General features: G+C 49.9%; 2 protein-coding genes across 2 annotated transcripts in view; one reads left to right on the top strand and one right to left on the bottom strand.

The window, feature by feature from the left end:
* The window catches only part of smarcd3a (SWI/SNF related BAF chromatin remodeling complex subunit D3a), a 66,677-nt gene that overhangs the window by 28,243 nt on the left and 23,463 nt on the right, over positions 1-14,971 (bottom strand). Inside the window, exons 4-8 of the mRNA XM_078541195.1 lie at positions 13,970-14,092; positions 11,857-11,979; positions 6,904-6,999; positions 5,832-5,933; positions 1,764-1,925 (exon numbers count right to left, since the gene is read on the bottom strand). Coding sequence (XP_078397321.1) covers positions 1,764-1,925; positions 5,832-5,933; positions 6,904-6,999; positions 11,857-11,979; positions 13,970-14,092 — 606 coding nt within the window. The remainder of the gene's footprint in view (positions 1-1,763; positions 1,926-5,831; positions 5,934-6,903; positions 7,000-11,856; positions 11,980-13,969; positions 14,093-14,971) is intronic.
* The window catches only part of LOC144680060 (chondroitin sulfate glucuronyltransferase-like), a 111,851-nt gene that overhangs the window by 89,068 nt on the left and 7,812 nt on the right, over positions 1-14,971 (top strand). The window lies entirely within an intron of this gene.

The following is a 14,971-nucleotide window of genomic DNA, read 5'->3' as shown; positions in this document are numbered from 1 at the left end:
AACTATTTGACCTAAAGGCTGACAAGTTCCCAGGACCTGATGGCCTGCATCCTAGGGTCTTAATAGAATTGGCTGCATAGATAGTAGATGGTCACCATCCTGACTTGGAAATATATCGCCGTTCCTTCACTGTCGCTGGGTCAAAATCCTGGAACTCCCTCCCTAACAGCACTGTGGGTGTACCTACACCACATGGACTGCAGCGGTTCAAGAAGGCAGCTCACCACCACCTTCTCAAGGGGCAATTAGGGATGGGTAATAAGTGCTGGCCCAGCCAGTGATGCCCACATCCCAAGAATGAATATAAGAAAAATGCATTGGTAATAATCTTCCAAAATTCTGTAGATTCTGGAAGGGTCCTGGTAGATTGTAAAATAGCTAATGTGATACCTTTACTCAAGCAAGGAGGGAGACAGAAAACAGGAAACTACAGACTGGTTAGCCTAGCATCTATCATAGGGAAATTGCTAAAATCATGCTTAAGGGGTTAAAGCAGGACACTTAGAAAATCACAATGTGATCAGGCAGAATCAGCATGGCTTTGTGAAAGGGAATTGGTATTTAACTAATGTATTAGAGGTTTTTGAGGATGTAACAAGCAAGGTGGATAAAGGGGAACCTGTAGATGTGGGGTACTTGTATTTCCAACAGGCATTTGATAAGGTGCCACATCAAAGGTTCCTACACAAAATAAGAGCACATGGTGTAGGGGATAACATATTAACATGGATAAAGGATTGGTTAGCTAACAGGCAGCAGAGAGTAGGGGTAAATGGATCTTTTTTGGATTGGCAAACTGTAACTAGTGGAGCGCCGCAGAGATCAGTGCTGGGGCCCCAACTATTTACAACTACATCAATGCTTTGGATGAAGGGACCAAATGTATGGTAGCTAAATTTGCCGATGACACCAAGATAGGTAGGAAAGTAAGTTGTCAAGAGGAGATAAAGAGTATACAAAGGGATATAGACAGGGTAAGTGAGCGAGCAAAAAATTGGCAGATGAAGTATAACATGGGAAAATGTGAACGTGTCCACTTTGGCAGGAGGAATGGAAAAGCAGCATATTATTTAAATAGAGAGACTGCAGAACTCGGTGGTACAGAGGGATCTGGGTGTCCAGGTACATGAATCATAAAAAGTTAGTATGCAGGCACAGCAAGTGATTAGGAAAGTAAATGGAGTGTTGGAGAATGGAATATAAAACTAGGGAAGTTTTACTGCAGCTGTACAGGGCTTTAAGTCAATGTTAAGGGCTCCCAGGGCAACTCCCTCCTGACTGTATACCAGTGTGCCACAACTTCTGCTGGGTCTGTCCTACTGATGGGACAGGACATTCCCAGGGATGGTGATGGTGGTGTCTGGGACATTAGTGAACCAGGTGGGTTTTTATGATAGCCATCAACAGTTTCATCCTCATTGTCATCCAGATTCTTATTGAATACAAATTTCACCATCTACCATGGTGGGATTCGAACCCAGGTCCCCAGAATATTACCCTGGTCTCTGGAATACTAGCCCAGTGACAATACCACTGTGCCATCACCTCCCCTATTTTCTGCCCATTTCGTTCAGTTCCTATTGTCAATTCTGTGACTCTGACCCAAACAGCCTCTTACCCACTCCCATAATCCCAGAGGAACAATCCACAGTACCCCTTGTTTCCAGACCCAAGCCCCTCTCCCTGTTTCCCAACCCCCACACACCACCCCCCAGCCCACCACCACCACCCCCCACCCAGCTCTCCATGTCTCTGCTGTTTACCTGCTGGAAGTACTTGTCACAGCTGACGTATTCCTTGTCGTGGGAATCCTGGAGTTTGTTGGTTTTGATGTATTGCCAAAGCGCCTGTACAATGGCCGATCGAGTCTGTGTGTGAATTCCCAGTAACCGGGCCAATCGTGGATCCAACTTAAACTGAGGTGGCTGCAATAGACCCATCCCAAAATAGAGAGACAGAGAAAATCACCCCCAAACCTCCCCCATCAAAACCACCGTCCCACCCATCCCAAACCGCCCCCATCAAAACCACCATCCCACCCATCCCAAATCCCACCTCATCAAAACCACCGACCCACCCATCCCAAACCCCCCCTCATCAAAACCACCCATCCCAAACCCCCCCTCATCAAAACCACCATCCCACCCATCCCAAATCCCACCTCATCAAAACCACCCATCCCAAACCCCCCCTCATCAAAACCACCGTCCCACCCATCCCAAACCCCCCTCATCAAAACCACCCATCCCAAACCCCCCCTCATCAAAACCACTGTTCCACTCATCCCAAACCCCAACGCTTCCCCCATCAAAACAACCATCCCCAAGCCATCCCAAACCCTGAACCCCAAACCATTCCATCAAGACCACCCCATCAAACCCTGAATTCCCCCAAACCAATCATCTCTCAACTCACCCCATCAAAACAACACGCCCCAAATGACAACACTGAACCTCAAACCATAAATTACCCCAAACTCTGAACCTCCAAACCACCGCATCAAACCCCCCCCACCCTCGATCAAACTCCGAACCCCCAAACCACCGCATCAAACCCCCTCCACCCTCGATCAAACTCTGAACCCCCAAACCACCGGATTAAACCCCCCCCACCCTCGATCAAACTCTGAACCCCCAAACCACCGCATCAAACCCCCTCCCCCTCGATTAAACTCTGAACCCCCAAACCACCGCATCAAACCCCCTCCACCCTCGATCAAACTCTGAACCCCCAAACCACCGCATCAAACCCCCTCCCCCTCGATCAAACTCTGAACCCCCAAACCACCGGATTAAACCCCCTCCCCCTCGATCAAACTCTGAACCCCCAAACCACCGGATTAAACCCCCTCCCCTTCGATCAAACTCTGAACCCCCAAACCACCGCATCAAACCCCCCCCACCCTCGATCAAACTCTGAACCCCCAAACCACCGCATCAAACCCCCCCCACCCTCGATCAAACTCCGAACCCAAAACCTTCACATCAACTCTTGAACTCCCAAATGACCCTGTCGACCCCCAGTGTCTGACCCAGTCTTTCCTCCGTGAGGTGCTGAGCCCAGACTGAACGCAGTTACTCTGGATGGGGTCTGACAAGAGCTCTGTACAACAAAGCATCACTTCCTCCCTTTCGTATTCTAGTGCGCGAGATAAAGGCCATTAACATGGAGCACAGACCCATTCTCTCCCTCTCATACCCTCCCAATCAATTCCCAATGCCCAGGACACAGTCCCGGATATGAAACTTCCTCGAATCCCTTCTGGAAATCCATACGAATAACATTCGACTATCTACATGTTCCTGACATCCTCAAAAATTTAACTAGGGTGTGTTAGATTTGAGTGACTCTTGAGATGCGGCTTTCACAGAACCTCTGATTTATCCCCAATCCCTTTAATTTCCTGGGTGGAATCTATTGAATCCTGGGATCTGTCTGTTATGATGACATTGTTTCACCATCACCATTTAGATTAAGTCTTGTTTGTCCCTCTCGTTGGTTTATTTCTGATTTCCCTGGTATCTCGGGTATTTTATCTGATCTCTACCCCAAAGGCTGACACAAAGTATTTAGTAAATCCGCCATTTCCTGATTGTGCTCCTTGTTGGTAAATCTGACTGATGGTGTTCCCCAGGGATCAGCACTGGGATCTCAGCTTCTCAATATATTTATAAATGAGTTCCTGATTTCCAATTACAACATTGCTGGTGTTTGTCACGAGGGGTTGAGGTTTCTCTCAGCCAATGTCTTTCCCTTAATAAAATCCTTTGCTGTTGTTGCTGATGTCCCCTCACAAGCTCTCTCTCCTATTCCCTCTGTGCTGATCTCATTACTTCCTCTGTAACCCGTTGCTGTCCTTTGTATCATTCCCAGTCTGTGGGAATCTCTTTTTCTATATCAAATCCTTTCCTTTAGTTTGATGCTCTCACCTCTCTCGCTGGCCAAGATTGTTTAATTGCACAAACAGAGCCCTTGCCCTGTAGAGCCATGTCCAGCTCCCATATTGCACCAATTATGTTTTCTGAATCTCTCCCCCCTTTCAGTCCTGTTTTTATCCATTAGCATTTCAGTCTATTGTGGTCAGTTGCTGATTCACCTACATTTAAAACCTTGCTTTGTAACTCATCCTCTCAAACCTAATATCAAATCTGGTAAATTACACATTTCCCTAACATTACATCCAATTCTCCAGAACAGGAAAAGGCCATTCGGCCGCTCTGCTCAATTCTGGTGTTTGTGCCCTAGACACGCCCTCCCCTCACCCGCTCTTCATCTCATCCTATCAACAAATCCTTTTAATCCTTTCTCCCTCATGTGGTTATCCGGTTTTCCCTTAAATGTATCTACATTATTCACCTTAGCCACTCCTTGTGGGAGTGAGTTCCACATTCTCCCCACTCTCTGGGTAAAGAAACTCCTCCTGAACCCCTCATTGGATTTATTAGTGACTGTTTCAGGTTTAGAACTCCCGCAATGTGGAACATTGAAACATCCCCACATCTACCCTAGCGAATCCCGTCATCATTTAAAAACCTCAATCAGGCCAACCGTTCCTATCCTTGAGAAAAGACCCTCAACCTGTTCAACCTTCAAGGCTCATTATTAACATAGAAACAGAGAGAACAGGAGCAGGAGTAGGCCATTCAGCCCATCCAGCCTGCTCTGCCATTCATCATGATCATGGCTGATCCTCTATCTCAACGGCACACTCCCACACTCACCCAAACCCCCTGGTGCCTTTAGAGTCTAAAAATCTATTTCCTTCTTAAATACATTCAGTGACTTGGTCTCCACAGCTTCTGTGGTAGAGAATTCCACAGGTTCACCCCCCTCTGAGTGAAGAAGTTTCTCCTCATCTCAATCCTAAATGGCCTACCCCGTATCCTGAGACTGTGACCCCTTGTTCTAGACCCCCACAGCCAGAGGGAACATCACCCCTGCATCCGGTCTGTCCAGCCCTGTCGGAACTTTATACATTTCAGTGAGATCCCCTCTCATTCTTCAAAGCTCCAGTGAATACAGGGCCTAGTCGGCCCAACCTCTCCTCATACGATAACCCTGCCATCCCAGGAATCAGTAATAAATCTAATGTGGTCACCTCACTTGTTGACTGAAGAACAAGAACTTGCAGAAAACTTTCCCAAAAAACATCCACACAGCCCTGTCCCCTCTGGAGGCCCCTCCCCCCCCCCCAGTCCACACAGCCCTGCCCCCTCTGGAGGCCCCTCCCCCAGCCCACACAGCCCTGCCCCCTCTGGAGGCCCCTCCCCCAGTCCACACAGCCCTGTCCCCTCTGGAGGCCCCTCCCCCAGTCCACACAGCCCTGTCCCCTCTGGAGGCCCCTCCCCCAGCCCACACAGCCCTGCCCCCTCTGGAGGCCCCTCCCCCAATCCACACAGCCCTGTCCCCTCTGGAGGCCCCTCCCCCAGTCCACACAGCCCTGTCCCCTCTGGAGGCCCCTCCCCCAGTCCACACAGCCCTGTCCCCTCTGGAGGCCCCTCCCCCAGTCCAGACAGCCCTGTCCCCTCTGGAGGCCCCTCCCCCAGCCCACACAGCCCTGCCCCCTCTGGAGGCCCCTCCCCCAGTCCACACAGCCCTGCCCCCTCTGGAGGCCCCTCCCCCAGTCCAGACAGCCCCTCCCATCAGGAGGCCCCTCCCCCAATCCACACCATCCTGTCCACCTGGAAATCCTGCCCCCAGTCCACAGTCCTGCCTATCTGGAGGCCCCTCCCCTAGTCCAGACAGTCCTGCCCATACGAAGGCCCGTCCCCCAGTGCAGATAGCCCTACCCACCACCTCTCGAGACCCCTGCCCCAGTTCATGGTGCCCACCTGATAGTCGAGCATCAGCAGGAGTGTACACCTGACACTGACGTCACCTGGCCTCTTCACCTGGAAGCCGTCTGTCTCCTGGGTTGTGGGGGTCCGATGCCACTGCAAAAACACACAGAGGCCAAAAATAATCCCTCGGCTAGCATCAAACAGGCTAGTCAATAACACAACACCCCCCTCCCCCAATCTCCCCAGGGTCTGGGTGACCAACTGACTGTCCACCGTGCACAAGATGGGAGTGGGAATGGGCAGGAGACAATCAAATGCAGGGGGCCTCACGGGTCAGCCGAGTCCACAGAGGGAGACGGGTCACTGGTCACCATCATGAGGTGGAAAGCCTGTCAGATCACTGCTTCTTGTACCACTCCTGTTCCCCAAGCTACTGCCAGTGAACTTAACCCTGCCCTGGGAACGACTCTGGATCTGATCTGGTCTGATTCAGGGTCACACTGGAAGGCGAATTAACCTGCTACCCATCCTGGGAGATACCCCATCACCTAAAACCGACACTGACCCCTCACCCTCGACACCTTGGCCTGAGGTGTTTCTGCCTCTGTACCTCGGCAAGTTGGTTTCTCTCAAGGGCCCCGTCCAATTTCCTTTCGAAATCATTCATCGTCCCCGCTTCCAACCCCCCACCCCCCTCGTGGGCAGCGGGTTCCAGGTCATCACCACTCACTGTGTCAAAAGAGTTCTTCCTCACATCCCCCCCTGCATCTCTTACCCAAAATCTTTAAAATCTGTCTCCCCCCCACCCCGCCAGTCCTTGTAACACCAGCCAATAGGAACAACGGTATATTCAAGGACATCAGACTATCAGTTATATTTATGTATCATCCCTTAATGTAGCAAAAATGTCAACGTTCTTCACAGAAGAGATTATGGAACAAACTTCACCGACCAGCCCCACAAGGACATGTTAGCTCAGCTTGTTTAAAGGGAGAGGTGTCGGGGAGGAGGAGGGAAAGCGAAGGGGGGAGGGGGCGTGGGGAGGGATTGGAAAACAAGGATGAGAATCTTAAAGTTCAACAGGGGCTTGGGTGTAAGGGCAAGAGAAGAGGATTCGTGTCACCTCCACCAAGTGGTTGTCCGGCCCGTACAGATCCTTATCCAACTCGATAACAAGACTCTTGAAGAAGGAGGAGAATTTTCTCTTCTGTTTGCCCGGCTGAAATAGAGAATATATTCGAAACGGATTCAAATCGGGACCGGAGAATTGCAAACATTACACCCCTGTTCGAAAAAGGGGATTAAAAATAAGCCCAGCAATTGCAGACCAGTCAGTTTAATTTCAGCGGTGCGGAAGCTTCTAGAAAAAAACAATTCGGACAAAACTAATAGTCACTTTGGCAAATCTGGGTTAGTGAAGGAAGAGCCAGCATGGATTTGTTAAGGAAAAATCATGTTTAACTAATTTGCTGGAGTTTTTTCGAAGAGGTCACAGAGAGGGTCGATGGGGGTAACGCTGTGGATGTGGTGTACATGGACTTCCGAAAGGCATTCGATACAGTGCCGCACAACAGACTTGTGAGAAAAGTTATTGCTCATGGAATAAAAAGGGACGTTAGCAACATGGATACAAAATTGGCTGAGTGATAGGAAACAGAGAGTAATGGTTAATGGATATTTTTTGGGCTGGAGGGAGGTTTGTAGTGGAGTTCCCCAGGAGTCAGTCTTGGGACCCTTGCTTTTCCTGATAGATATTAATGGGAAAATGTGAAATTGTCCATTTTGACAGGAAGAATAAAAAAGAAGCATATTATCTAAATGGTGAGAGATTGCAGAGCTCTGAGGTGCAGAGGGATCTGGGTGTCCTAGCGCATGAAGGTTAGTATGCAGGTACAGCAGGTAATTAGGAAAACTAATAGAATGTTATCATTTATTGCGAGGAGAATTGAATATAAAAGTAGGGAGGTTATGCTTTAGGGCACTAGTGAGACCACATTTGGAGTACTGTCTACTGTACTGATTGCCTTAGTTAAGGAAGGATGTAAATGCGTTGGAAGCAGTTCAGAAAAGGTTTACCAGACTAATACCTGGAATGGGTAGGCTGTTTAATCAGGAAAGGCTGGACACACTAGGCTTGTATCTGCTGGAGATGAGAAGAGTAAGAGGCGATTTGATTGAAACATGTAAGATCCTGAGGGGTCTTGACAGGGTGGATGTGGAGAGGATGTTTCCCCTTGTGGAAGAATCTAGAACTAGGGACGGGTCACTGTTTAAAAATAAGAGGTTGCCCATTTAAAACGGAGATGAGGTGAAATATTTTCTGTCAGAGGGTCGTGAGTCTTTGGAACTCTCTTCCTGAAAAGGTGGTGGAAGTAAAGCCTTTTGAATAATTTTAAGGCAGAGGTGGATAGATTCTTGGTAAGTGAGGGGGTGATAGATTATCGGCAGCAGGTGGAATGCAGATCAGCCATGATTTTATTAAATGGTGGAGCAGGTTCGAGGGGCCGAATGGCCTACTCCTGCTCTTGGTTTGTATGTTCATATGATCTAGATCTTGGTGTGCAGGGAACAATTTCAAAACTTGTAGTTGATACAAAACTTGGAACCATTCGGAACTGTGAGGAGGATAGTGTAGGACTTCAAAAAATATACAGACAATTGGTGGAATGGGTGGCAAATGAAGTTCAATGCGGAGAAATGTAAGGTGATTCATTTTGGTAGGAAGAACATGGAGAGACAATATAAAATAAAGGGCCCAGGGATGAGGGGCTTCAGTTACAGTTATGGAGTTAGACTGGAGAAGTTGGGGCTATTTTCCATGGAGAATGGAAGGCTAAGAGGAGATTTACAAAACCATGAGGGGTCTGGACAGAGTAGATCGGGAGAACGGATGGAGAATGAGGGGGCAGAGATTTAAGATCATTGCCAAAAGAAGCAATGGGGACAGGAGGAAAAACTTTGTAATGCAACAAGTGGTTAGGGTCTGGAATGCGCTGCCTGGGGGTGTGGTGGAAACAGGTTCACTTGAGGCATTCAAAAGGGAAGTCGACTGTTACCTGAAAGGGAAGAATGTTCAGGATAACAGGGAGAAGGCGGGAGAATGGAACTAGAGGTAGTTCAGCAATGACAGAGGGTCAGTGCTGAGGGAGTGCAGCACTGTCGGAGGGTCAGTACTGAGGGAGTGCAGCACTGTCAGAGGGTCAGTACTGAGGGAGTGCTGCACTGTCAGAGGGTCAGTACTGAGGGAGTGCTGCACTGTCGGAGGGTCAGTACTGAGGGAGTGCTGCACTGTGGGAGGGTCAGTACTGAGGGAGTGCTGCACTGTCAGAGGGTCAGTGCTGAGGGAGTGCTGCACTGTCGGAGGGTTGACACCGAGAGAGCGCTGCACTATTAGAAGGGCAGAACTGTTTTTATAATCTTTCATGGGATGTGAGTGTCACTGGCTGGGCCAGCATTTATTGCCCATCCCTAATTGCCCTGGAGAAGGTGATGGTGAGCTGCCTTCTTGAACCGCTGCAGTCCATGTGGTGTAGGTACACTCACAGTGTTGTTAGGGAGGGAGTTCCAGGGTTTTGACCCAGCGACAGTGAAGGAACGGTGATATATTTCCAAGTCAGGATGGTGAGTGACTTGGAGGGGAACTTCCAGGTGGTGGTGTTCCCATGTGTCTGCTGCCCTTGTCGTTCTAGATGGTAGTGGTCGTGGGTTTGGAAGGTGCTGTCGAAGGAGCCTTGGTGAATTCCTGCCGTGCATCTTGTAGATGGTACACACTGCTGCTACTGTGCATCAGTGGTGGAGGGAGTGAATATTTGTGGATGTGGTGTCAATCAAGCGGGGCTGCTTTGTCCTGGATGGTGTCAAGCTTCTTGAGTGTTGTGGGAGCTGCACTCATCCAGGCAAATGGGGAGTATTCCATCACACTCCTGACTTGTGCCTTGTAGATTGTGGACAGGCTTTGGGGAGTCAGGAGGTGAGTTACTTGCTGCAGGATTCCCAGCCTCTGACCTGCTCTTGTAGCCACAGTATTTATATGGCTAGTCCAATTCTGTTTCTGTCAATGGTAACCCCCAGAAAGTTGATAGTGTGGGATTTAGCGCTGGTAATGCCATTGAACATCAAGGGGCAATGGTTAGTTTCTTTCTTATTGGAGATGGTCATTGCCTGGCACATGTGTGGTGTGAATGTTACTTGCCACTTGTCAGCCCAAGCCTGGATATTGTCCAGGTCTTGCTGCATTTGGACATGGACTGCTTCAGTATCTGAGGAGTTGTGAATGGTGCTGAACATTGTGCAATCATCAGCGAACATCCCCACTTCTGACCTTATGATGGAAGGAAGGTCATTGATGAAGCAGCTGAAGATGGTTGGGCCGAGGACACTACCCTGAGGAACTCCTGCAGTGATGTCCTGGAGCTGAGATGACTGACCTCCAACAATCACAACCATCTTCCTTTGTGCTAGGTATGACTCCAACCAGCGGAGAGTTTTCCCCCTGATTCCCATTGACTCCAGTTTTGCTAGGGCTCCTTGATGCCACACTCGGTCAAATGCTGCCTTGATGTCAAGGGCAGTCACTCTCATCTCACCTGGGGAGTTCAGCTCTTTTGTCCATGTTGGAACCAAGGTTGTAATGAGGTCAGGAGCTGAGTGACCCTAGCGGAAACCAAACTGGGCATCAGTAATAGGTTATTGCTAAGAAAGTGTCACTTGATAGCACTGTTAATGACCCCTTCCATTACTTTACTGATGATGAAGAGTAGACTGATGGGCTGGTAATTGGCTGGGTTGGATTTGTCCTGCTTTTTGTGTACAGGACATACCTGGGCAATTTTCCACATAGCCGGGTAGATGCCAGTGTTGTAGCTGTACTGGAACAGCTTGGCTAGGGGCACGGCAAGTTCTGGAGCCTAAGTCTTTAGTATTATTGCTGGAATATTGTCAGGACCCATAGCCTTTGCAGTATCCAGTGCCTTCAGCCGTTTCTTGATCTCACGTGGAGTGAATCGAATTGGCTGAAGACTGGCATCTGTGATGCTGGGGACCTCCAGAGGAGGTCGAGATGGATCATCCACTTGGCACTTCTGGCTGAAGATTGTTGCAAATGCTTCAGCCTTATCTTTTGCACTGATGTGCTGGGCTCCCCCATTGAGGATGGAGATATTTGTGGAGCCTCCTCCTCCAGTGAGTTGTTTAATTGTTCACCACCATTCACAACTGGATGTGGCAGGACTGCAGAGCTTAGATCTGATCCGTTGGTTGTGGAATCGCTTAGCCCTGTCTACCACTTGCTGCTTATGCTGTTTGGCATGCAAGTAATCCTGTGTTATAGCTTCACCAGGTTGACACCTCATTTTTAGGTAAGCCTGGTGTTGCTCCTGGCATGCCCTCCTGCACTCTTCAATGAATCAGGGTTGATCCCCTGGCTTGATGGTAATGGTTGAGTGGGGGATATGTCGGGCCATGAGGTTACAGATTGTGTTCGAGTGCAATTCTGCTGCTGCTGATGGACCACAGCGCCTCATGGAGGGTCAGTACTAAGGGAGTGCTGCACTGTCGGAGGGTCAGTACTGAGGGAGTGCTGCACTGTCGGAGGGTCAGTACTGAGGGAGTGCTGCACTGTCAGAGGGTCAGTACTGAGGGAGTGCAGCACTGTCAGAGAGTCAGTCCTGAGGGAGAGCTGCACTGTCAGAGGGTCAGTCCTGAGGGAGCACTGCACTGTCGGAGGGTCAGTCCTGAGGGAGTGCTGCACGGTCAGAGGGTCAGTACTGAGGGAGTGCTGCACTGTCGGAGGGTCAGTCCTGAGGGAGTGCTGCACTGTCGGAGAGTCAGCACTGAGGGAGTGCTGTACTGTCGGAGGGTCAGCACTGAGGGAGTGCTGCACTGTCGGAGAGTCAGTACTGAGGGAGCGCCGCACTGTCGGAGGGTCAGTACTGAGGGGGTGCTGCACTGTCGGAGGGTCAGTACTGATGGAGTGCTGCACTGTCGGAGGGTCAGTACTGAGGGAGCGCTGCACTGTCGGAGTGGAAGCTACACTACAAGGAGACAGTGGGGGGAGGGGGGGAGTTCAGACACTCACATCCTCGAGGAGTTTTCCTTCGACCCGGAGCTCCCAGGATGCAATGCTGCCGTCGGAATCCTCAGCGTCGTGTCGAGCGGGATTAAACGTGTTCGAGATGTAGAGTCGCAGTTTCCGCTTTTGCTGTGAAACCAGAGAGGAAGCTGTTCACATCATAAACACAAATCCCTGATCCGAGACCCCCTCGCTCACTCCCTCAATCCCCACTCTCTGCACCCCCTTGGCCCCTTCCCCATGCTGTCCACCCCTCACCCTCCCCCACCACCCCCAGACCTTGTCACCCCTTTGACCCTCCCCCACCCCCACTCGCTCTACCCCCTCGCCTCCCCACTCCCCTCTCCACCCTGACATCCCCCCCACTCCCCCCACCCCTTTACCCCTACCACATGCCCGCTGTCTCCACCCCCCACTCACCCTCCCACCCTCCCCACTGTCTCCACCCCACGTCCTTCCCCCACTCACCCACCAGCCCTCTCTCCCCATCCACACATCCCGATGACCAGACTTTCTCCAGGTTTTCAAACAGGAGAAGGGTCGTTCAGGTAAGTGTTGGTCCTCCAGAGAGTGACCTCATCGATAATAAGGAAATGGGGGATGAAATGAACAAATATTTTGCTTCTCTCTTCACTGTAGAGGGTACAAAAATATCCCAGGAACAGCTGTAAATCGGTAGGCGGAAGGGAGAGGGGAACTTGGTGAAATTACAATCACTAGCGGAGCGGTACTGAACAAATTGACGGAGCTGGGGGCCGACAAGTCTCTGGGTCTCGATGGATTTCATCCTAGGGTTTTAAAAGAGGGAGTGGATGCGCTGGTGATAATTTTCCAAAGTTCGCTAGATTCTGGAAAGGTTCCATCAGATTGGAAAGTAGTAAATATAATCCCTCTATTCAAGAGAGGGAGGCAGAAACCAGGAAACTATAGGCCAGTTAGCTTGGCGTCTGTCGTGGGGAAGGCGTTAGAATCAATCATTAAGGAGGATATAGCTGGGCACTTAGAAAAACTCAAGGTAATCGGGAAGAGTCAGCATGGTTTTGTGAAAGGGAAATCATGTTTAACCAATTTATTGGGGTTCTTTGAAGGAGTAACATGTGTTGTGGATAAAGGGGAACCTGTAGACGTGCTGTACTTGGATTTTCAGAAGGCCACTGATAACATGATGCATCAAAGGTTTTTGCAGAAAATAAAAGCCATGGTGTAGTGGGTAACATATTAACATGAATGAAAGATTAGCTGGCAGACAGAAAGCCGAGAGTATGCATAAATGGGTCTTTGTCTGATTGGCAGAATGTGAACATAAAAGTAAGGATGTTATGCTTCAGTTATACAGGGCATTGGTGAGACCACATCTCGAATACTGTGTGCAGTTTTAGTCTCCTTATTTAAGGAAGGATGTAAATGCATTGGAGGCGGTTCAGAGGAGGTTTACTAGATTGATACCTGGAATGAGTGGGTTGTCTTATGAGGAAAGGGTGGACAGACTGGGCTTGTTTCCACTGGAGTTTGGAAGAGTGAGGGGTGATTTGATTGAAGTTTACAAGATCCTGAACGGCCTTGACAAGGTGGACGTGGAAAGGATGTTTCCTCTTGTGGGTGAGTCCAGAACTAGGGGTCCCTGTTTTAAAATTAGGGGTCACCCTTTTAGGACAGAGATGAGGAGAAATTTTCTCTCAGAGGGTTGTTTGACTTTGGAACTCTCTGCCTCAGAAGGCAGTGGAGGTGGGGGGGTCACTGAATATTTTTAAGACAGAGGGAGATAGATTCTTGTTAGGCAAGGGAATCAAAGGTTATCGGGGTTAGATAGGAATGTGGAACTTGAAACAAAAGCAGATCAGCCATGATCTTATTGAATGGCGGTGAATGATTGAGGGGCCAAATGGCCCACTTCTGCTCCTATTTCGTGTGTTCCCCCACACCCACTTACCCACCCACATGTCCCTCTCCTGCCCCCACCTTCCCCACTCTGCTGCCACCCACCCCAAGCCGTACCCTCATTGCCCAACCCCAAGAACTCAGTCTCCCCCTGGGACCCTCACCTCCCCCCCCCACCAGACCCTCACCCCCTCCCACTGGACCCTCACCACCCTGCCCTCCACCCACAGCCGGGCTGTACCTTGATGGGTCGTTTCAAAGCCTCCTGAATGTCCACCCTCTTCCTCATGATCGTCTGGTCCAGCTTCCTCTCAAAGGCCAGGAGGTCCATGTAGGCCTGGGATTCAGGAACTAGCTCCCGGATCTAGGAAACAAGGACAAGCTCATACCCTGAATGGATTTATTCCCGTCTCCCCCCCGAGCCCCTCCCTTCCTTTATCCCCCACACAGATTCTGGAAGCCGCAGTGTCTGTGGGACTGGGAACTAAACTCCCGGAGCAGGCTCAGATCTCCAGTGACATGGGATCTGGAACTGGGTCCCTCTAAAAGCTGGCACTGGGGTGAATTGGCAATGGGAAGACCGAGACTGATGGATTTTATAGGGCTAGGGCATTAAAAGTCACGAAATCAAGGTGGGTAGATGGAGTTAAGATACAGATCAGCCATGGTCTAATAAATGATGGAACAGCCTTGAGGGGCTGAATGGCCTCCTCTTAATGTTGTATGAATGGGATGCAGTAATGGATCCCTGCAGTGGGCCCACATGTGACTACAGTCTCAACCCTCATGCTTGACTCTTAATTTATCTCAAAGGACGATGAAAGTGTGATCCACATCCCAGAATAGAGGCAGTGGGAACAGCGGTGTGACTGCACAGGGAACCAATCACTGCAGTTACTTCACTCCCTCTGTAGACCCAGGCACTGAGTGCTGGCTGGTTGTTGCACTATAGAAGCCATCACAGCTGGGTCCACCGCAGTCCTGACCAATTGCAGACTTTCAGAAGTGGACAAAGAAAGTGGGAACTGGAGAACTTCTCAGTCTGGGTGATCCTGGACTCAAGATTCATCCGAATTACACAGAGTAACATTGCGATAGGAAACGCCAAACCAGCAAAATCCCTCAATCCCACCTCTTCCCCATAACATCGGATAACATTACTTAGGACAAACAGCACAGATACAGGCCATTCAGCCCAACCAGTCCATGCTGGTGTTTATGCTCCATTTGAGCCTCCTCCTAT

Source organism: Cetorhinus maximus, chromosome 4 (genome assembly GCF_964194155.1).
Source record: "Cetorhinus maximus chromosome 4, sCetMax3.hap1.1, whole genome shotgun sequence".
NCBI lineage: Eukaryota > Metazoa > Chordata > Chondrichthyes > Lamniformes > Cetorhinidae > Cetorhinus > Cetorhinus maximus.
Note: the sequence above shows the minus strand (reverse complement) of the source record. Positions and strands in the feature narration are given on the sequence as shown.